The sequence below is a fragment of the Amblyomma maculatum genome, chromosome 2 (genome assembly GCF_055883805.1).
Source record: "Amblyomma maculatum isolate TAMU_Amacu chromosome 2, ASM5588380v1, whole genome shotgun sequence".
NCBI classification, from domain to species: Eukaryota; Metazoa; Arthropoda; class Arachnida; order Ixodida; family Ixodidae; genus Amblyomma; species Amblyomma maculatum.
In genome coordinates this window covers 98,154,638-98,170,977 of record NC_139345.1, presented here as the reverse complement: position 1 = coordinate 98,170,977, position 16,340 = coordinate 98,154,638, and the positions used below count along the sequence as shown (strand labels likewise).

The 16,340-nt window shown below is 46.6% G+C and overlaps 1 protein-coding gene across 1 annotated transcript; it reads right to left on the bottom strand.

Moving 5' to 3' along the window:
- Positions 1-5,555: 5,555 nt before the first annotated feature.
- Positions 5,556-16,061, bottom strand: LOC146199352 (uncharacterized). The gene is made up of 5 exons (XM_084592760.1): positions 15,905-16,061; positions 15,525-15,708; positions 10,586-10,772; positions 10,036-10,234; positions 5,556-6,288 (listed from the first exon to the last, which is right to left on the bottom strand). The coding sequence occupies exons 1-5, from the start codon at positions 15,935-15,937 to the stop codon at positions 5,977-5,979; spliced, it is 915 nt and encodes a 304-aa protein (XP_084448886.1). The 5' UTR covers positions 15,938-16,061; the 3' UTR covers positions 5,556-5,976.
- Positions 16,062-16,340: the final 279 nt, after the last annotated feature.

Sequence of the window (16,340 nt, the reverse complement as noted above, 5' to 3'; positions counted from 1 at the left end):
ACATTTTCGTGATCTACAATGAATGGTGTTTATAAGGTTTGGTTATACTCCGATGTTTTTTTTTCAATTGATAAAGTGTGGATATGATTCCTTTATAAAGTCCAGCCTGATCCTTAGATTGATTAAGGTTTCCTGTATTCTCTTAGTGAATATCTAGCGCCTTCGACGTCCTCTTTTTTTGTGGACTAAGACAATATTAGCTTTCTTACATGATTACGGTACTTCGAGGTTATGATATACAAGGGTTGTCAGCCAGTTTTCCTAGAACGATCTCTCCACCATCCTTTAACCTACCTTAAGTCACAAGGGGGAAATCAGCTGAGAAGGGTGTACCCTTCCCAGCTGCTTTCCCCCCTTTCAATGCTTCTAATATTTCTTTCTCATCATAGGATAAAATTAAGCCAGCTATTGATGGAGGTACTTGAAAAAAAGCCCTGAAGATGTCCTGAATAAAAATATTTTAGCTCCCTCCATAACGCACTGGGGCCCGAACCCTGGCCCTTCTAACGCTTTTAGGTGTTTCGTAATTTAGCGCCGAGCGTAACAACGGAGAAGGTTCTTCCGCTGTCGTCTTTTCGTGGCCAGCAGAAAACAAATTTTTCGCGCAAATGCCGACGCTATCCCGCGTCTAGTGCCGGCATCTCCACGGCGCTTACCGCATGGGCAACGGCGCCACGCACGAATTGTCTGCAGTGGCCAAAAAATGGCGCCGAGCCCGACAACGTCCGCAGCGCAGTGAAGGGCGGGTCGGCGCGCAATTTATCGCCTGCCAGAGGCAGCTGCCATCAGCCAATGGCGTCGTGAGCAAAGGAGCTGTCACAAACAGGGCCCAAAGCACGGCGGCACCATTACGACGCGCCCTCGGTCGATACGAGGCACCCGGGAGAGCCCGCCTACGAGCGAGACAATCGATACCAGCAGCTCGGTGCTGCGATGCACGAGCTGCGAGATGTGCTTGAGGAGAAGGTGAGAAGAGGGTGCGGTATATTCCGACCATTTTGAAACTAGAGAGGTAAAAGTCGAAATGTCAGTGCAAATGTGTTACAATTTTCATGTAGGTTTCAGCGAAGAGGTTCAACCGAGTAGGTGGAAGCTGGCAGGCCAGTGAAGAAAGGAAATGAGAAGGTTTATGTTATCAAAACAGCTTTCATTATTGTTTTCAATTAGGAAGTTTTAGAGCACTGGATGCTTCTTGCCGTAATTGTTCACGTCGCTGGCAAGCGCAAACTGCTCACGCAAAGTATGGAGGGGTGAAGAAATAGCGTAAAGATTTGCAGCGACTTCAGGTGCCACCTCCAAGTTTACTACCACTGTGGCAAAATTTTGTTTTTTTATTGCGAAAGCAATGCTACGCCAGGTCTAACCGCTCGTCGCTGTGTGCGCTGTCCGTGTCGGTGGCCCCTCATGACGTTTGAATTCACGTTACCCATATGCCACGGGTAGGAGCTGCTCACTCGGGTCGCTCCTTTCGTACGGGAGGGTGATATCAGAATCAGCCTGCCAGAACCGTTTGCCTTCACGTTACCCCTACGACACGCAGGCACGTAGGGGAATAATGTAGCAGGCAAAAGAAGTTTTCGCTGTTGCTTTAGCAATTCAACTAGAGTTAACCAGAGCTAAATCATAACTAATTACTTTATTTTCTATTTTCCGCAGTACTATGCTGTAAAGTCCCACAAAGGTGCACGAAAATTGAGAGGGAAGTTTTTGCCGACGTCAGCTCAAAATTATGATCAACATTTTGAACGAAAAGTAGTTGAATTTTAATGCAGATAAATTGAAATAGATTATTCCACAGTCATGAACAGCAGATTGCGGAACGAAGGTCATTTTAGAGTGAAAAAAAAGTGCTCTTCGAGAAAAAAAAAGTTCATTGTAATGTTCACCCCTCCCTTGACCAATTACTAGCAAAGCGGGTAGCAAGGCTACGCAGAAAGTTCTTATTTTGTTTTTGTGCACAAGATTAAGTCGACTGATCATCAAATTCTTGACTGCAACATGCATTCAGTGGCAGCAACACGACTGGTGTTAATCGAGTGGCCAAATGGTTATTTTTAATTTATGAATAACGCCTAGCAGTTACGTTATAATATACGTCTGGTTAGGTTATCGCGTTATGAAAGTGGCAAAAGAAACGAGAAAAAGAAAGATAATTCCCGTGCGAATGCAATTGCATTTTCTATTCCAGGTATACAAATGTTGAAAAATTTGCCAACCGTTGCAGGGTTGCACTGGCCTGTTTAGCCTTTAGCGCTGTACTGAAGTGTCCAGTACTCGCGTCAAGCACAGATTCTACCTTTTCATCAAACCGTATCAGGGTAACGATCAACAAAACCAGAACACAAAATCAGTTCGATTTTGTATCGCGCTGATGCCAAACTGAACATCAGGATCATCGGCAAGGACCGCCACCGCGTGGTTCTTCAAACGACACCCTTGCTCAGTGGGCTTCGATTCAAGTACTGCAAATTTATTTGGTTGTTTATTTAGAACACACCTGGCTCCTCGTGGTTTATTACAAGAGGAATCGCAGTACAACATCAAAGTAGTATATTAGTTACTACATTAATAAATTATTTTCTCGGTGAACCTTTTAAATTCTACGGACTGGAGTGGGTTACGGTATCAAGTGGAAGATCCTTCCAGTATTTGCAGTCTGAATGAAAAATAAATAAAAGTATGCGCAGTAGTATGGGCAGACGGTGGATACACACTTTTGTGGTGGCAGAAGCGTTGCGAAGTCGGGTGAGAGAGCTGGATGACAAAATCGCATAGCTGCGAGCGATAATATTTGTGAAAAAGGCAAAGTAGATAAATTTATGGAATTGAACGGCGGCCCAACACAGAAACGGAAACGGCCGTTCAATTCCATCATGCACCAACTCGCCCCCCAGGCCGTTATTCTGTAGATAAATTTCACATAGATGAACGATTAGCAGCAGGTTAGCTTGAGACTGTAGATTAGATACATTAGTGAAGTAGCTGCTGTAGTTTTACAAAGAGCGAGCAGCTCGATTTTGTACTGATTCGAGAGTGTTTGGAAGGTATGAATGCTGCGAATTTCAAATAACGCATGTCTACGGTAATTTTGCTCGAAAGAGGCATGGATATTCTTTAAGTTTTACAGAGGGAGAAGCAAGTTTTAGATGGTGGCGAAGGAAGCCAAGACATCGGTTAGCGTCGTTTGTTATTGTAGAGGTGTGGTTATTCCACTAAAGGCCGTTGATTATGTCTATGCATATTTGTAGGAGTTTTGGTTTGGTTTGGTAACGTCTCAAAGCGACTCGGGCTGAGCGGTGCCGTAGTGGAGGACTCCTGAAATTTTGACCACCTGTGGCTATTTAACGTGCACTGACACCGCTCAGCAACCGGACGCCTTAAATTTCGCATCCATCCAAAAGCGCTCGTGCGGCCGGAATTCGATCCTCAATCCTTGGGCATAGTAATTGAGCGACTTAACCATTGCACCATTACGGCATGGCTATTTGCAGGCGAGAACACAGAAGATTAAGGGACCAAAAGTGACGTAATTGGGCAGTAGCGTTGTCGATTAAAAGGTATGGCGGATGTGTTTTTATAACAGATAGACATTAATCCTTTGTTACACCAGGATTCAATGAAATAGCGGTTATGTCGGTAGTACTAGGTATGGATCAATATATTACACAATCATCTGCGAACAAACCAATGTTAGGGATATGTTATTCGACAAGTCGTTGATGTAGGTAAGGAAGAGTTAATGGTCAAGAACAGTACATTGAGGCACCCCGGAGAAGACAAGGTGCATTTGCGATGGACACTTGTTACGTATACGGAATGCTGACGGTTGATGAGAAAGGAATGAATCCAAGTTAGAACTGAAGGGTTAATATTCAGGCACGAAAGCTTAGAAAAAAAAAAATACTTGTCTGAGGAACCTTGTCGAAAGCTTCCTCGAATTCAATGAAAATTGCGTCTACAGGAATGTTAATATCGATAGGATAGCTATGTCATTAACAAATAGCGCTCGGTGCAGCGGTTAGGGCACTCGACGCCTGTGACCAAGGATGCGGGATCGAATCCCGGCTGCGACAGTCGCTTTTCGCTGGCGGCGAGAAGCAAGGCTTCCGTGCGCTGTGCGGTGTCAGTGCACATTACCCCGGGCGGTCGAAATTTCCAGAGCTCTCCATGTAACAAACAGTCGTCATATGCCGCTTGGACGCAGGGACTGCATCATCGTTCACTCCTAGACTTCATTGTATCAGTTAACATTTTCTACATTTACTTGACCATACCGCTTCATCCATCGCAACATGTTTCTTTCTGTCCCGAGGTAATAAACATCGACAAAAAATCAACAACGGAGATTGTGATGGCTTTGGCGTATTTTGTTTGGGCAAAATGAAGTTTTGAAGCCGGCCATAAACAACCAAAAGAAACGTCAGTGTTGCATGTGGTCTAAGACTGCCCAGTGAAGCTGACCTGTTTGCCTCGGCGAAGGTTCGAAACAAACAGGCGGCGAAGTTTTGTCCCCTCGGCGCTCTCAGAGACCGAAGCTCAAATCGGCTTCGTATACACACGAATGAGTTTTTTTGCGAGGATGCGGGTAACAGCGCTAGTGCAATTTTGTTGTTTTATTAAAAATCTTCACCGTCGATATCACAGATGATATTTCCTGTAAAGTGAGTCGCCTGCTCCGCATTTAGGGCAGAGGGTTTCAAACGACACAGATCACTTTCCTCCTCCTTTTACTTTACTTCTTTGCACAGTCCGGAAGTAAGACTGGCATACACCAAGTTACCTGTATCGACGAGCAAGCACGAGTTTATTGGGAATACATATACATGCGCGCTTCAACGCAGGCTAACTCCAAGAGCAGCCCTCCTGCACTGGTGCCATGATGCATTAATTGAAGTGCTCCATCTATGACGGGACACAGACGCTTAAGCTCAGCCTTTAAAGTATAAGACACGACAGCGTCCCTGTCTGCTCATTCCTTTACAACTCGCTCAGCCACTAACCCCTTAATGCATGCCTATATTATTTTAGACTTATTAGCATGCAGTGCCCAGGTAACGGGACATAAGCCTCAGTTTTTCATTCGTTATCTACGAGTAGCGTGTCTAGCTCAGGAACCAGGGGTTCCGCAAAACTGAATGCCTATTCCATCCTCCCATTGCAATGGACCTCGACCATATATGTATCTGTAACGTGAGATAACTCCCACCTATCAATCAGTGCCGGTGATATCACCTGTCAACTACCAACTGCCTGAGACATGCCTACAGCGCTCATTAAACTCTTTAAAGTCTTAAGTGAACCATCGTTTACAAGATGCTATATGCTATTCTCTTAATACTTCATTTCGGAATAGTGTGACTGTATACTAAGCATAAAGATGTAGAATCACGCTCAGTGAACCACGAATCGAAATGTGTAGGAGCTGTTATTCCGTCGAGCGTCAAGAGCCGACGCATTGTACACATCATTAAGGCAGACGTGCCTCGGATACGACCCGTCTAACCCCCCCCCCCCTCCCCCATACAAACAAACAAACAAAGACACACACACAAAAGAAATCGTCCCCGAACAAGAGAAATTACTTGAACTAGGCGACGCGCGGCCACAAGGGTGTTCGTTTTAAAATGAGGAAACTTCGAACCAGATAGGAGACTATATGTTGAATGCCTTTTTCTGCTTGCAGCTAGAAAAATATTTAAAACAATAAAAAATAATTCTGAGTAAGTTTGCAGGAACTAGTCTGTAATACGAGTAATGAAGTAGAGAGGTTATCAGCATTTTACAATACACACAGCATAGCGTTTGCTAAATTCCAAGGTCAAGTGATGTGCGAGTTTTCCTACTGCGCGCTTGGCGCGGCTATAAAAGAGCTATAAAAGAGCCACGGGTAAGCAAGTATGAATCAGAGCCCAATGCACGCGAGTAACGCACGCGGACGCAAATTTATTGCGACGTGCGTCGACGTTTGTCTCGCTTCTAGCTGGTGGCGTATATCTTGGTGAAGTCCCCGTTCCTGGAAGGCCACCGGAAGAGCGTCTTCATGGTGGAGGACACCTTGAGTCCCAGCTTCTTCTCGAAGTAAGCCTCCTCGGTGTCTCGCATCTGCACGAAAAGGATGACGCGCGACACATCGCGCAGCAGGTGGGCCAAGAGAGCCTCGGCGATCTCCTCCGAGTCGGCGAAGATGCCCCGCACAATGCGGCCGCCATAGATGTCGCTCGTGGCGAATCCGTAGCCGCATACTCTCTTCGCACCGCGCCGGGCAACGGCGGTGCAGGCGTCCGGCTCCTGCAAAGGTAGTTGCACCTCAAGGTCTGTGTTTCTGTGGTAAAGACAACTTTCACGAAGGCTACAGGTTGATGCCTATTGCTCTGTTACGGGTGTACTCTATGTCGACAAAGAGCGCAACATTTATAGGGGGGAGGGGGGGAGGGGGGGAGGGGGGGAGGGAGGATTATTCGAACGTCTGTACTTCATTGATCGAGCCTTAATGTGGCATCAATAGAGACACCAAAAAACGAGCCTTGCAAGTGAGAAGAATTGCCGGAGGGCAAGTTTAATGATTTTAGTGAAGGCGAGATTACCGGCAAGCGCGAAAGGCTATAAGGTGGCGAGAACGATTCACTGCATAGAGAGCGCAGTGTGTTAACAGTGGGGGCAGGGAAGTCCAGACAGGTTGGGAGGGGGGAGGGGGGGGTCGTGAGAGGATGTGTAATTTTCTTTGCTTCACGGGTGTAATGTTTCATGGTACATTTGCCTTATGAACGCTCGGCAACAAGAAGGAGGAGGGTTCATCTGATATTTGATGCGAAACTCGATAAAACAGCAAAATTTTGGTCAGAAGTCACGAGTTGTCTTCTCCAAAGATAGAGCGCTACGCATACGGAGGCTTCTTAAGCAAAACAAAGCGCAATTTCAAGAGATGCAAATTGGGATTAGGAAGTTTATCTATAAACTTCTATTATCTATACAGTATATTTGGAGCAGTGGGAGGTAATTCTGCGCAGCGAGGACCCCGACCAACAACGAGGACTGGTTCGCAGGGCCCACGCTGCGAAGCAGGCCACTGGGCTGTCGCAATAGGCGGACCACCCACAACTCCGAGAATTCCCATGCACTCAATAAAGTTTTCAATCAATCAATCAATCAATCAATCAATCAATCAATCAATCAATCAATCAATCAATCAATCAATCAATCAATCAATCAATCAATCAATCAATCAATCAATCAATCAATCAATCAATCTATCTATCAATTACTAATTGATGAATAATGATTAATTGATTAATTAATTAATCGAGGCAAGTGGCAATCCGCAAAATATCTAACGATTGAAAGATGGTGCGGGAGAATTTTTAATTCCGATAAAGCTGGGTTACGCCAGAACCTGAAATAAAAAGCAGTTACATCAGTGCAGCTACGTACTTGTTTAATTCAATACCTTAATACTGCATTTCCTTACCTATGATTCCGTGACGTTGTAAGAATACAATTTTTTGCACGTTTTGCCGTGGAAACAAACATCTGATTCGGAGAGCGCTGTTGCATGCCGTTGTTTGAATACGCTAAAGTAACGCTGCGCAATGTTACCGATCTCTACGAGCAGCCAGAAACGCTGAGCGCTAATAGTCTAATCAAAGTAGCTTGTCATAGAAAACAAGCTTTTGAAGCCATCACAGATTTGGTCTTACTGACCCGTAGTTGCATGAATGGCTTGGGGAAGCGATGCAAAAGACGCAATGTTTCATCAAGAACGCTTTTTATCTGTTACCGACCGTAGCACACTATTCCTTAACCATTCCAGAATTTAGAACGCGCGAACTTGATTCTGATACGCAGAATAGAAAAACAAGAATTTGAGTCTTTTGAAGCTCTCATGACGGCCTCGCCTTGCTCGTGACGAGCTTTCCTTTGACGCACATTTTGAGTGCGCGTGCGACATTCGGCCGGAACTGAGTGGGTAGTGAATGCCTCGTTCCAATCGTCCTTTTTCGCATATCGTAACATCTGTGAGCAGTGCTGCAGGGAATATAGGGAATTTCATTTTAGTTGAAATAGATTACTTCAATAATGATCGAGAATAGGCTAAACAAAGAATTGATTAGTATTCAAGAATGTTTTCAAAATTAGCATTTCGCTACCTTCACTTGATCTCGGAGGAGCAGCACTGTTAAATACAGAGGCGACATGTCCCAGTGAGGAGCATGCGAACTACAGGCAACTGTGCTGATACGTGCGTCTCTGCACCGCTCACTATAGAAAATGTAATTATGCTCTTACCATTGCCCCTGCCATTTTGGTGAGTGACAGGCGCGTAGGAGCACATTAGCCTAATATATTACGCATGATCGTGATTGGGCTAGGTAGGCCCTGACCTTTGAAGTGCTGCGAACAGCTTCTGAGACTGAGTATAACAAGCTAGCCTCAAAAGCGAGTGTGTGCTGGTAGTACAGTTTGGTTATGATACACCCGCACGGACTAAGGGGAAATGTGTGTAAAATGTAATCTTAATTTCCAGAATCAAATTCCGAATGCTAATATTTTCAAGCTTTTGGAGCAAGCTTCGAATGAAAAACTGTTTGAAGCAAACTGCAGAACTGGAGTCCTGTGCAGAATTCCCCGAGTTCTGTCGTCACCTGAAATCTCCCCTCGTCTGTAGGACGGCAGTCAATAAATGTAGAAAACTGCGAAAAAGCGATAGCAGCAGCAAATAAAGTGCCCAGATAAAGGCACGTGTGTCAGCACGAGTTCACCATGCGCGCGCCGCTTCCTTGTTTCAAAACAACAGACTGAGCAATGCAACGTACGTCTCAGTGCCACTGTTGTCATCAGTGCAGCATCGAAAATTGTGGGTCACTTATAAGCCTTTATAGGTTATGAGGCATCAACCATCACTATAGGTCCCGGTTGCCGGCTTACCATGCGGATAGTCGTTCACGTACATACACGTTTCTACACGCATATCACAAATAATTTAATTTGTGCCTCCACAATTACACACATATTAAACTATAACTCTACACTTAATAATTAGCATACTGTCATAGAACTACCAGATAGAATGAAAGACCCCCGAACTAGATATAAAACTTTTTACCGAAACAGTACGAGCGTTCCTGTGTGGACTAGGGATATTGTTCCTGACTCGGGATCCAGTTATTATAGAAGGCTACATTCTAGCTCTCGCCCTACCCTCTCAAAGGCAAAGCCCGAGTTGGCAGCGCCCGCCAAATCTGCCATGTCACGTGGTCTCGTGATGTCACACACCCAAACGACCAATTAGTGCACGTCCTTGTCATCTGCCAACTAAACATACGGAGACGCTGGGGTTCTTAGAGAACGGGGCCTTTAACGCGGTCGAGTTAAGAATGCGAGTTGGTCACATCCTAGTCGAAATCAACAAAGAAATGAGCCTGGACAGAAATACAAGGCCAAGCCAAGATAACCTATTGTCGTTATAAGAGTAGAGATGGAGTTTAGAAGAATGGAAGCCTACCGGTGGCGTCAGAAAGTGGAGCTCGCCAGATGTGAACCGGGAGTTTGGGAGAATAAGGTACAACCCCAATTGGCCCATGACAGGGTTAACTGTTAGGACCTTTTGCTCCATCGAAAAGCGGCTCCCGAGGCCGGGATTAGATTTCGCATCCTTGAGCAACATGCTACACAATATATGCACATTTCGGGCATCCATCTGCGCCAAATGATATCTATATTTTTCGTGTATCAAGCTGCGGACAAGAAAGAAATTCACTTATACATGGCTGAGCATTCATATTCCACCAACTAGCTTAGAAACCAATCCTTATGCCTAAATAGCATCGTACGTGCGGTTGTACAGTGCACGCTCTTTCGAATTTTTTTCCTTAAAGTACGTGCTGTTAGGAAATAGTGAAGCTTTGTAAATACTCCATGTCGCATATTAACTGACACTCAAGTGAAAGAAGTAAAATATTATCAAGAGAAGCGTCCTAACCATTATGGGCAGGGGGAGGGGGGAGAGCAAGCATTGCAGCAAGGAAAAGTGAGACGTACGGCAGTTCCTAGCTCGACGAGTTTCTGGCGGCAGCAGCCGAGCACGCACTCGTCATAAGTCACCACCAGCGGCAGCGTCTCCTTGCTGATGGACTCGACATCGACGCCCGAAACGCTCTGCAGCAGCTCCGAAGTATTCGGCACTCCAGGGCCTAGGCACCTTAACTCGCGGATGTAGACCTGCAGTTTGTGCCGGTCCCTGCACATGCAGAATTCACCCATTCAGAAGCGCAAACACCATATTTGGGTTAACTGGAAGATGAGGCAGCAACGTAATAACAAGCGCCCGGTATATTAAGGAGAAAGCTGTACGCGGGAGTTGGTAAAAACTGTGACTGGGATCTGTGTTTTGAATGGCAAAATATGAATTAAATTATGTAGGATATGTTACAATTACGAAACAAATCACGGCTGCCATTTACGTGTATGGTTTGAGGGTAGATAAGCTATGGAGGTTTCGCACCAAGGTACGCCATTTTTAGCTGTTTTGTCATCGCTCCTCCTATGCCCGTTTCTGCACCGCAGCTAATAGAGCACATTGCGCCCGTACCTGAATAGGGGAACCTGCGACGGCAGGCAGTGCAGGTACACGTTGTGCGTGCCAACGTGCTCCATGGCCGCGTTCAAGAGACGCTTGCCGATGCCCTGGCGTCGACACTTGGCGTTCACGCCCAGCAGAGCCAGATGTGCCATGTCCGTGCCCACGAAAGGGATGGCGCACATGCCATACAGCTCGCCTGCGCGGACCGTCAGAGACAAGGTATATGTACACTGGCAGCGAAGGCTCTATAGGTTCAAACCACGGCGGCTCATAGGCACTTCATCGCCCACTGAAAATTGGGGGACCAACTAAAGTTAGCTAAAACAGACGCTTGGGCAAGTTGGTAATCCATTGAGGGTAAACAGCGCAAAAAAAGACGAGGACGAACGAAGTACACAAACGAGCGCTGACTTTCAACTCGCTTTACTGCTTGTCCCGCGAAAATATATACATGGAACAAACAACAAAAGAAAACGTGAAGACACTGATAATCAAAGATATATAATATCTCCAGCTGCGGATGACAACAGCGGCGTCATTGCCTTGCATTCAGAAACCTTATTTCCTTCGCTGTTAGAGCCACCGAAGCGCTACTAACACTCTATCTTCGCGATTTCAACGGCTTCCAGAATTTCACGGGTTAGCTGATTGCGGTGTTTCGTTATCACTCTCGTTTGTTCAAATTGTGGCGTGCAATTATCACAATCCCTGCAGTGAATGCCTAAGGTGCCCTTTCACTGCTTCGTGCACATTGTAATGATGTTCTTTGAGGCGTTCATTGAGGCAATGTCCCGTCTGCCCGATATATTGTTTACCGCAAGAAAGCGGAATAGTATAAACAACACTTTCCTGACAGGGCACAAATTGTTTTTTGTGTCTAACTGAGCAAAGTTGTGCAACGAACGCGGCGTTGTTAACTTTCTTGCAAATCATCCCCAGCTTGTTGGGTGCCGAAAGGGCGACTGATATTAAATCGGCTTCCTATTTTCTTCAACTTGTGTGAAAGCCCGTGAATATATGGACCACTAACTTTTTCTTTTTTCTGAATGGTTGCAGGTGGAGCGTCGTCCTCGTTCCTTTTCTTCGACCTTAGGCCTGAAAGAATTGATTCTGCTGTTGTGACAAGCAGCTGCTTGGGATACCCGGCATTCACTAGACGTTGGGTTTGATACTCGAAGCTGTCTTTCATGGAATGGAAGCATGGCTTTTTAAGTGCATTGATATAACAGGACTTGACAACAGCTCTTTTTACTAGTTTTGAATGAGATGATGCAAATGGAAGTAATGGTTTACTGTTTCGTGGTTCGTAACGTCAACTAAAGTTAGTGACGTTGAATGACGTCAGGGCTACCTATAATAATGGCGCGAATTTTAAAGTGTCACTTTTATGGATGCACCCTACCGTATTTCCGAGGCCGTCCTTTTGAAGGGCGCCTTTCAGCGCTCGCCAACCTTTGCCATTCTATTGGGCTCGAATCTTCCTGTTTGAGTGCAGTTGGCAATCAAACCCAGCAATTAGAAGACAGCACAGGAAAGAAGGAAACGAGCATCTCTTCTAAAGGGACAGGCTCTGCATACTTGTGCAGCCTGTAAGGCACTGGCGTAACCGCACAATTTGCAATAGTGTGTCGAACAAGTCTAGCACAAAAATAGTTGTGCTTTGCTATATCAAGCCCGCAAATACAGTGATAACGCGTGCTAGCAATATGTACAGTCTAGCGCGATTGCAAGGTTACCGCGCAAGTATAGTGCCCAGAGCGCAAGCGTCGACCAGCCTAGCGTTCCAGGCGCCTAGCGGCAGGTTTAGAAACAAGGAAAATTACGATTTCGCATTATTCTCTCCCTATTTCGCTATTTATGCTATAACCATCACCACCGCGAACAACTAATCACCTTTTAAGGCGAAAGCCTTTAATGGCTCATGCTGTCGTGGACAAAGTGTGTACCGCTTTTGCGGCATTCTGATTGGTCGAGGCGGGATGCGTTCCTGCTATCTGCAATGCCACACTTGAACGCGCGCCAAGAAACGCCAGCCCTGCCGGGTTGGTGCAGTGGTAAGACGCCCTACTACTGTGCCGGAGTACCCGGGTTCGAGCCCGGCCTCAGTGGCTGCGTCTCGATGGAGGCGAAACGAGGAGGCGTCAGTGCGCTGTGCGATGTCAGCGCACGTTAAAGATCCCCAGGTGGTCGAAATTACTCCGTAGCCCTCCACTACGGCTCCTCTTTCTCTCTTTCCACTTTCACTTCCACCTTCCTCCCTTCCCTTACGGCGCGGTTAAGGTGTCCACAGCAAACAAGTGAGACAGTTACCACGCCTTTCCCCTCCTATAAATTAATCAATATTAATCAATCAATCAATCAATCAAGAAACGCCACCCGACAGGAGCGATGTTGTGGCTGTAGGAAGAAGGAAAAGAAAATGCACGAGCTTTTTCCTGGCTCTGTAGCTGAGCTACATCCGCTGCCTACTGATTTACTGATTTATTTATAGGAAGGGAAAGGCGCGGTAACTGTCTCACTTGTTTTCTGTGGACACCGCAACCGCGCCGTAAGGGAAGGGAGGAAGGTGGGAGTGAAAGTGGAAAGAAAGAAAGAGGAGCCGTAGTGGAGGGCTACGGAGTAATTTCGACCACCTGGGGATCTTTAACGTGCGCTGACATCGCACAGGACACGGACGCCTCTTCGTTTCGCCTCCATCGAAACGCAGCCGCCGAGGTCGGGTTCGAACCCGGGTACTCCGGCACAGTAGTCGGGCGTCGTGCGGACAGAAGAGAGAAAGTAGAGAAGAAAGAAAAGAAGAGGGAGAGAAAGACGCGCACCGCAACAGCCGTCGTCCACCACCTAAGCGGTGGCGGGTGCAATGACAGCCTACAGCAGATAAAAATTCGGTGGCTGGCTAACCACCATCGCAAGCGTCGTTGACCTACCGTCCCAGCCCCGTAGGGCCTGGAACTGCCACCTCACAGGAGTGATGGTGTGCTTTTCAAAGTAATGGTGTACTGTTCAAACACACTTGTCGGAGAAAACGTGATAGATACTCTTCCTTTCCTTTCCTGTAAACCAATTATAATTATATGTAGCACTGCAACGAATGCCGACAAGAGGCTACGATTGGAGGCAAATTATAGGATAGGAAGGGTACGCTTTCAGATACTAATTTTAAATTAAAGGCGAAAGCCTTTAATGGCTCATACTGTTGTGGACAAAGTGTGTCCCTCTTTTGTTTTGTGGTGGCTTTCGCGTGGCATTCCTTGGCGCGCGTTGAAGTGTGGGATTGCAGATGGCAGGAACACTAGTCAAGTTTGGTTTGGTTTGTGGGGTTTAACGTCCCAAAGCAACTCAGGCTATGAGAGACGCCGTAGTGGAGGACACCGGAAATTTCGACCACCTGGGGTTCTTTAACGTGCACTGACATCGCACAGCACACGGACGCCTTGCATTTCGCGTCCATCCAAAAGCTGCCGCCGAGGCCGGAATTCGATCCCGCGTCCTTGGGAACAGTAGTCGAGCGCCGTAACCACTGCGCCACCCCGGCGGAGGAAAGAAAGAGTACCTGTTACACTTTCTTCGACAAGTTTGCGTTTGGATGGTGTGCCATCGCTCCTGTCGCGTGGCGTTCTTTGGCGGGCGTTCAAGTGTGGGATTGCAGATGGCAGGAACGTTAGACAAGATGAGGCTTCTCAGGCTTTCACCTTTTAATACTTTAGTCGCTAAAGTCCCTCGTAATATTTCTATGTATTCTAAGCTTTTCATTCATTGCGATAAATTGTGGACTTCGTTACCTCTTCCCATCGTGGACGATAACAAAAAACTGGTGGAAATACGTCACGCGCAATACGATCACTGCCTGTTCTCTAAAGTAAAAAGTACAATTAAAAAGTTATTCGTCTAGAATGGAGAAGACACTGCAAAATGCACAGCAAAGAGATGGAAAGTGGCCTGATACTGCTCTCGTCACGGCAAAGGATTCTGGGTCATGGCACTGTTCATGTTCTCGGTCGACGCTCGCGCAATAACCTTCAAATCACGCTAGACTGTACAACAAAGCTAACACAGACCAGTATACGTAAGTTAACAATGCGCACACGTAAGGCGGACTACACGTGTAGGCGGGAACTCACGTGTAAATGTCCTTCCGGAAACAACGTAGGGGCAGTTCCTGGCCAACGGGGCTGGGATGGTAGGTCAACGCCGCTTGCGGCGGGGGCTAGCCAGTCAACGAATTTTTATCTGTTGGAGGCCGTCATTGCACCTGCCACAGTTTAGGGGGTGGACGACGGCTGTTGTTGCGGCCCGCGTCTATATTTCCCTCTTCCTTTTCTTTCTTCTCTGTTTTCTCTTCTGTCTGCACGAGGCAGCGGAGGTGGCTCAGCTACAGAGCCAGTAGCAGGCCTGTGCATTTTCTTTTCCTTCTTCCTACAGCCACAACAACAAATCGTTCTTTCTTGTTGTATCATTCCTGCGTGATTGGCGACGAGATAGCGCTGGCGCTAGACGAATTTACCTGCGCAAGAATGAGTGCCGGGTGGCCACCGAAATTCACAGATGCAGAAGGTACGTGGCCTACGTATCGTTTTCGGCTAGAGGCTTACTTCGAAGCCTATAGCATCGTGGAACCAACGAAGAAGTGAGCGCTGCTCATAGCTTCGCTCACGGACAGTGCGGTGCGAGTGATGCAGGGGCGGTTTCATTAAAAAAAAAAGAAAGAAGAAAATGTGAATGAGCTGAGTTACGAAGAAATCTTCCGGAATTTGGAAGACCACTACGCTCCACAAGTTAACGAAAAGGAGCTGCCTGAATAAATCGTTCTTTCTTGTTGCGTCATTCCTGCGCGATGCTATATAACAATTACGTGCAGAAAATGAATGAATATTATAAACATATCAGAACTGCAGAGCCGCTATAGAATATTCAAAGTTAACAGCATGCAGAATAAAATCTCGCATACCATTGTCCGTGACTGCTCCGAAGATGCTTCCAGGGTCCACTTTCCATAGTGTTTCAAGCTGGTGGGTTCCGATGATGAAGCCTATCTCGAGGCGAAGTTCTTTGGCCAGCGGAAGTTCTTCCCATAAGAGCGGACGAATCGTGTACTCTTTCAGGTCCGTGCTCGACATCGCTGGATCTGTGCCCTATTAGGAAGCGATAACGGCATCGTCGTCTGTTAAGCAAGGCCTGCAGATGATGCTGGTGCCATTCGAAGCCTCAACCTGGCGCTTCAAGCCAAGTGTATGGCCATCTAGACAGCGTCAGCACTCTACCGTGTTGTTTCGGTCTACTGGCGTATGCAACCCAGAAAAAACTGCGAAATATGTTAAAACTGCTCACCTCTTGTTGCCGAACTGCAAAAGATGGGGCCATACTGTTTGTCTACCAAGCGACAATTCTTCTTCGCTTTACAGGTCCGAATGTGCACGCGCGGACGCCCAAAACTCAGGTGGGAAACACTAAAGCCAAGGCGGATGTAAAGCAGCCAAGGTAGACGAAAAAAAAAAAAAGATAAGAACTACAGAGAAAAACCAGAGGGAGCGTGACTGCTTCGTCTTTGTTTTATCAACTACACTTGACGGTGTTGGATTTGTGCGTTATGATGATATGCCTTCCCTGACAAGGAAAAAAAAAGGGGAGGGGCTCTTTGTATAGGGGTTGGTAGTGCGGAAATTTCCTGCGCGCATAACATGGGCAAAAGTAAGTTTATGTGTTGGTAAGTTTACGTGTTACAGCCACAATAGTGCCCACACCCTTGAACAAAGAGAAGTGACTG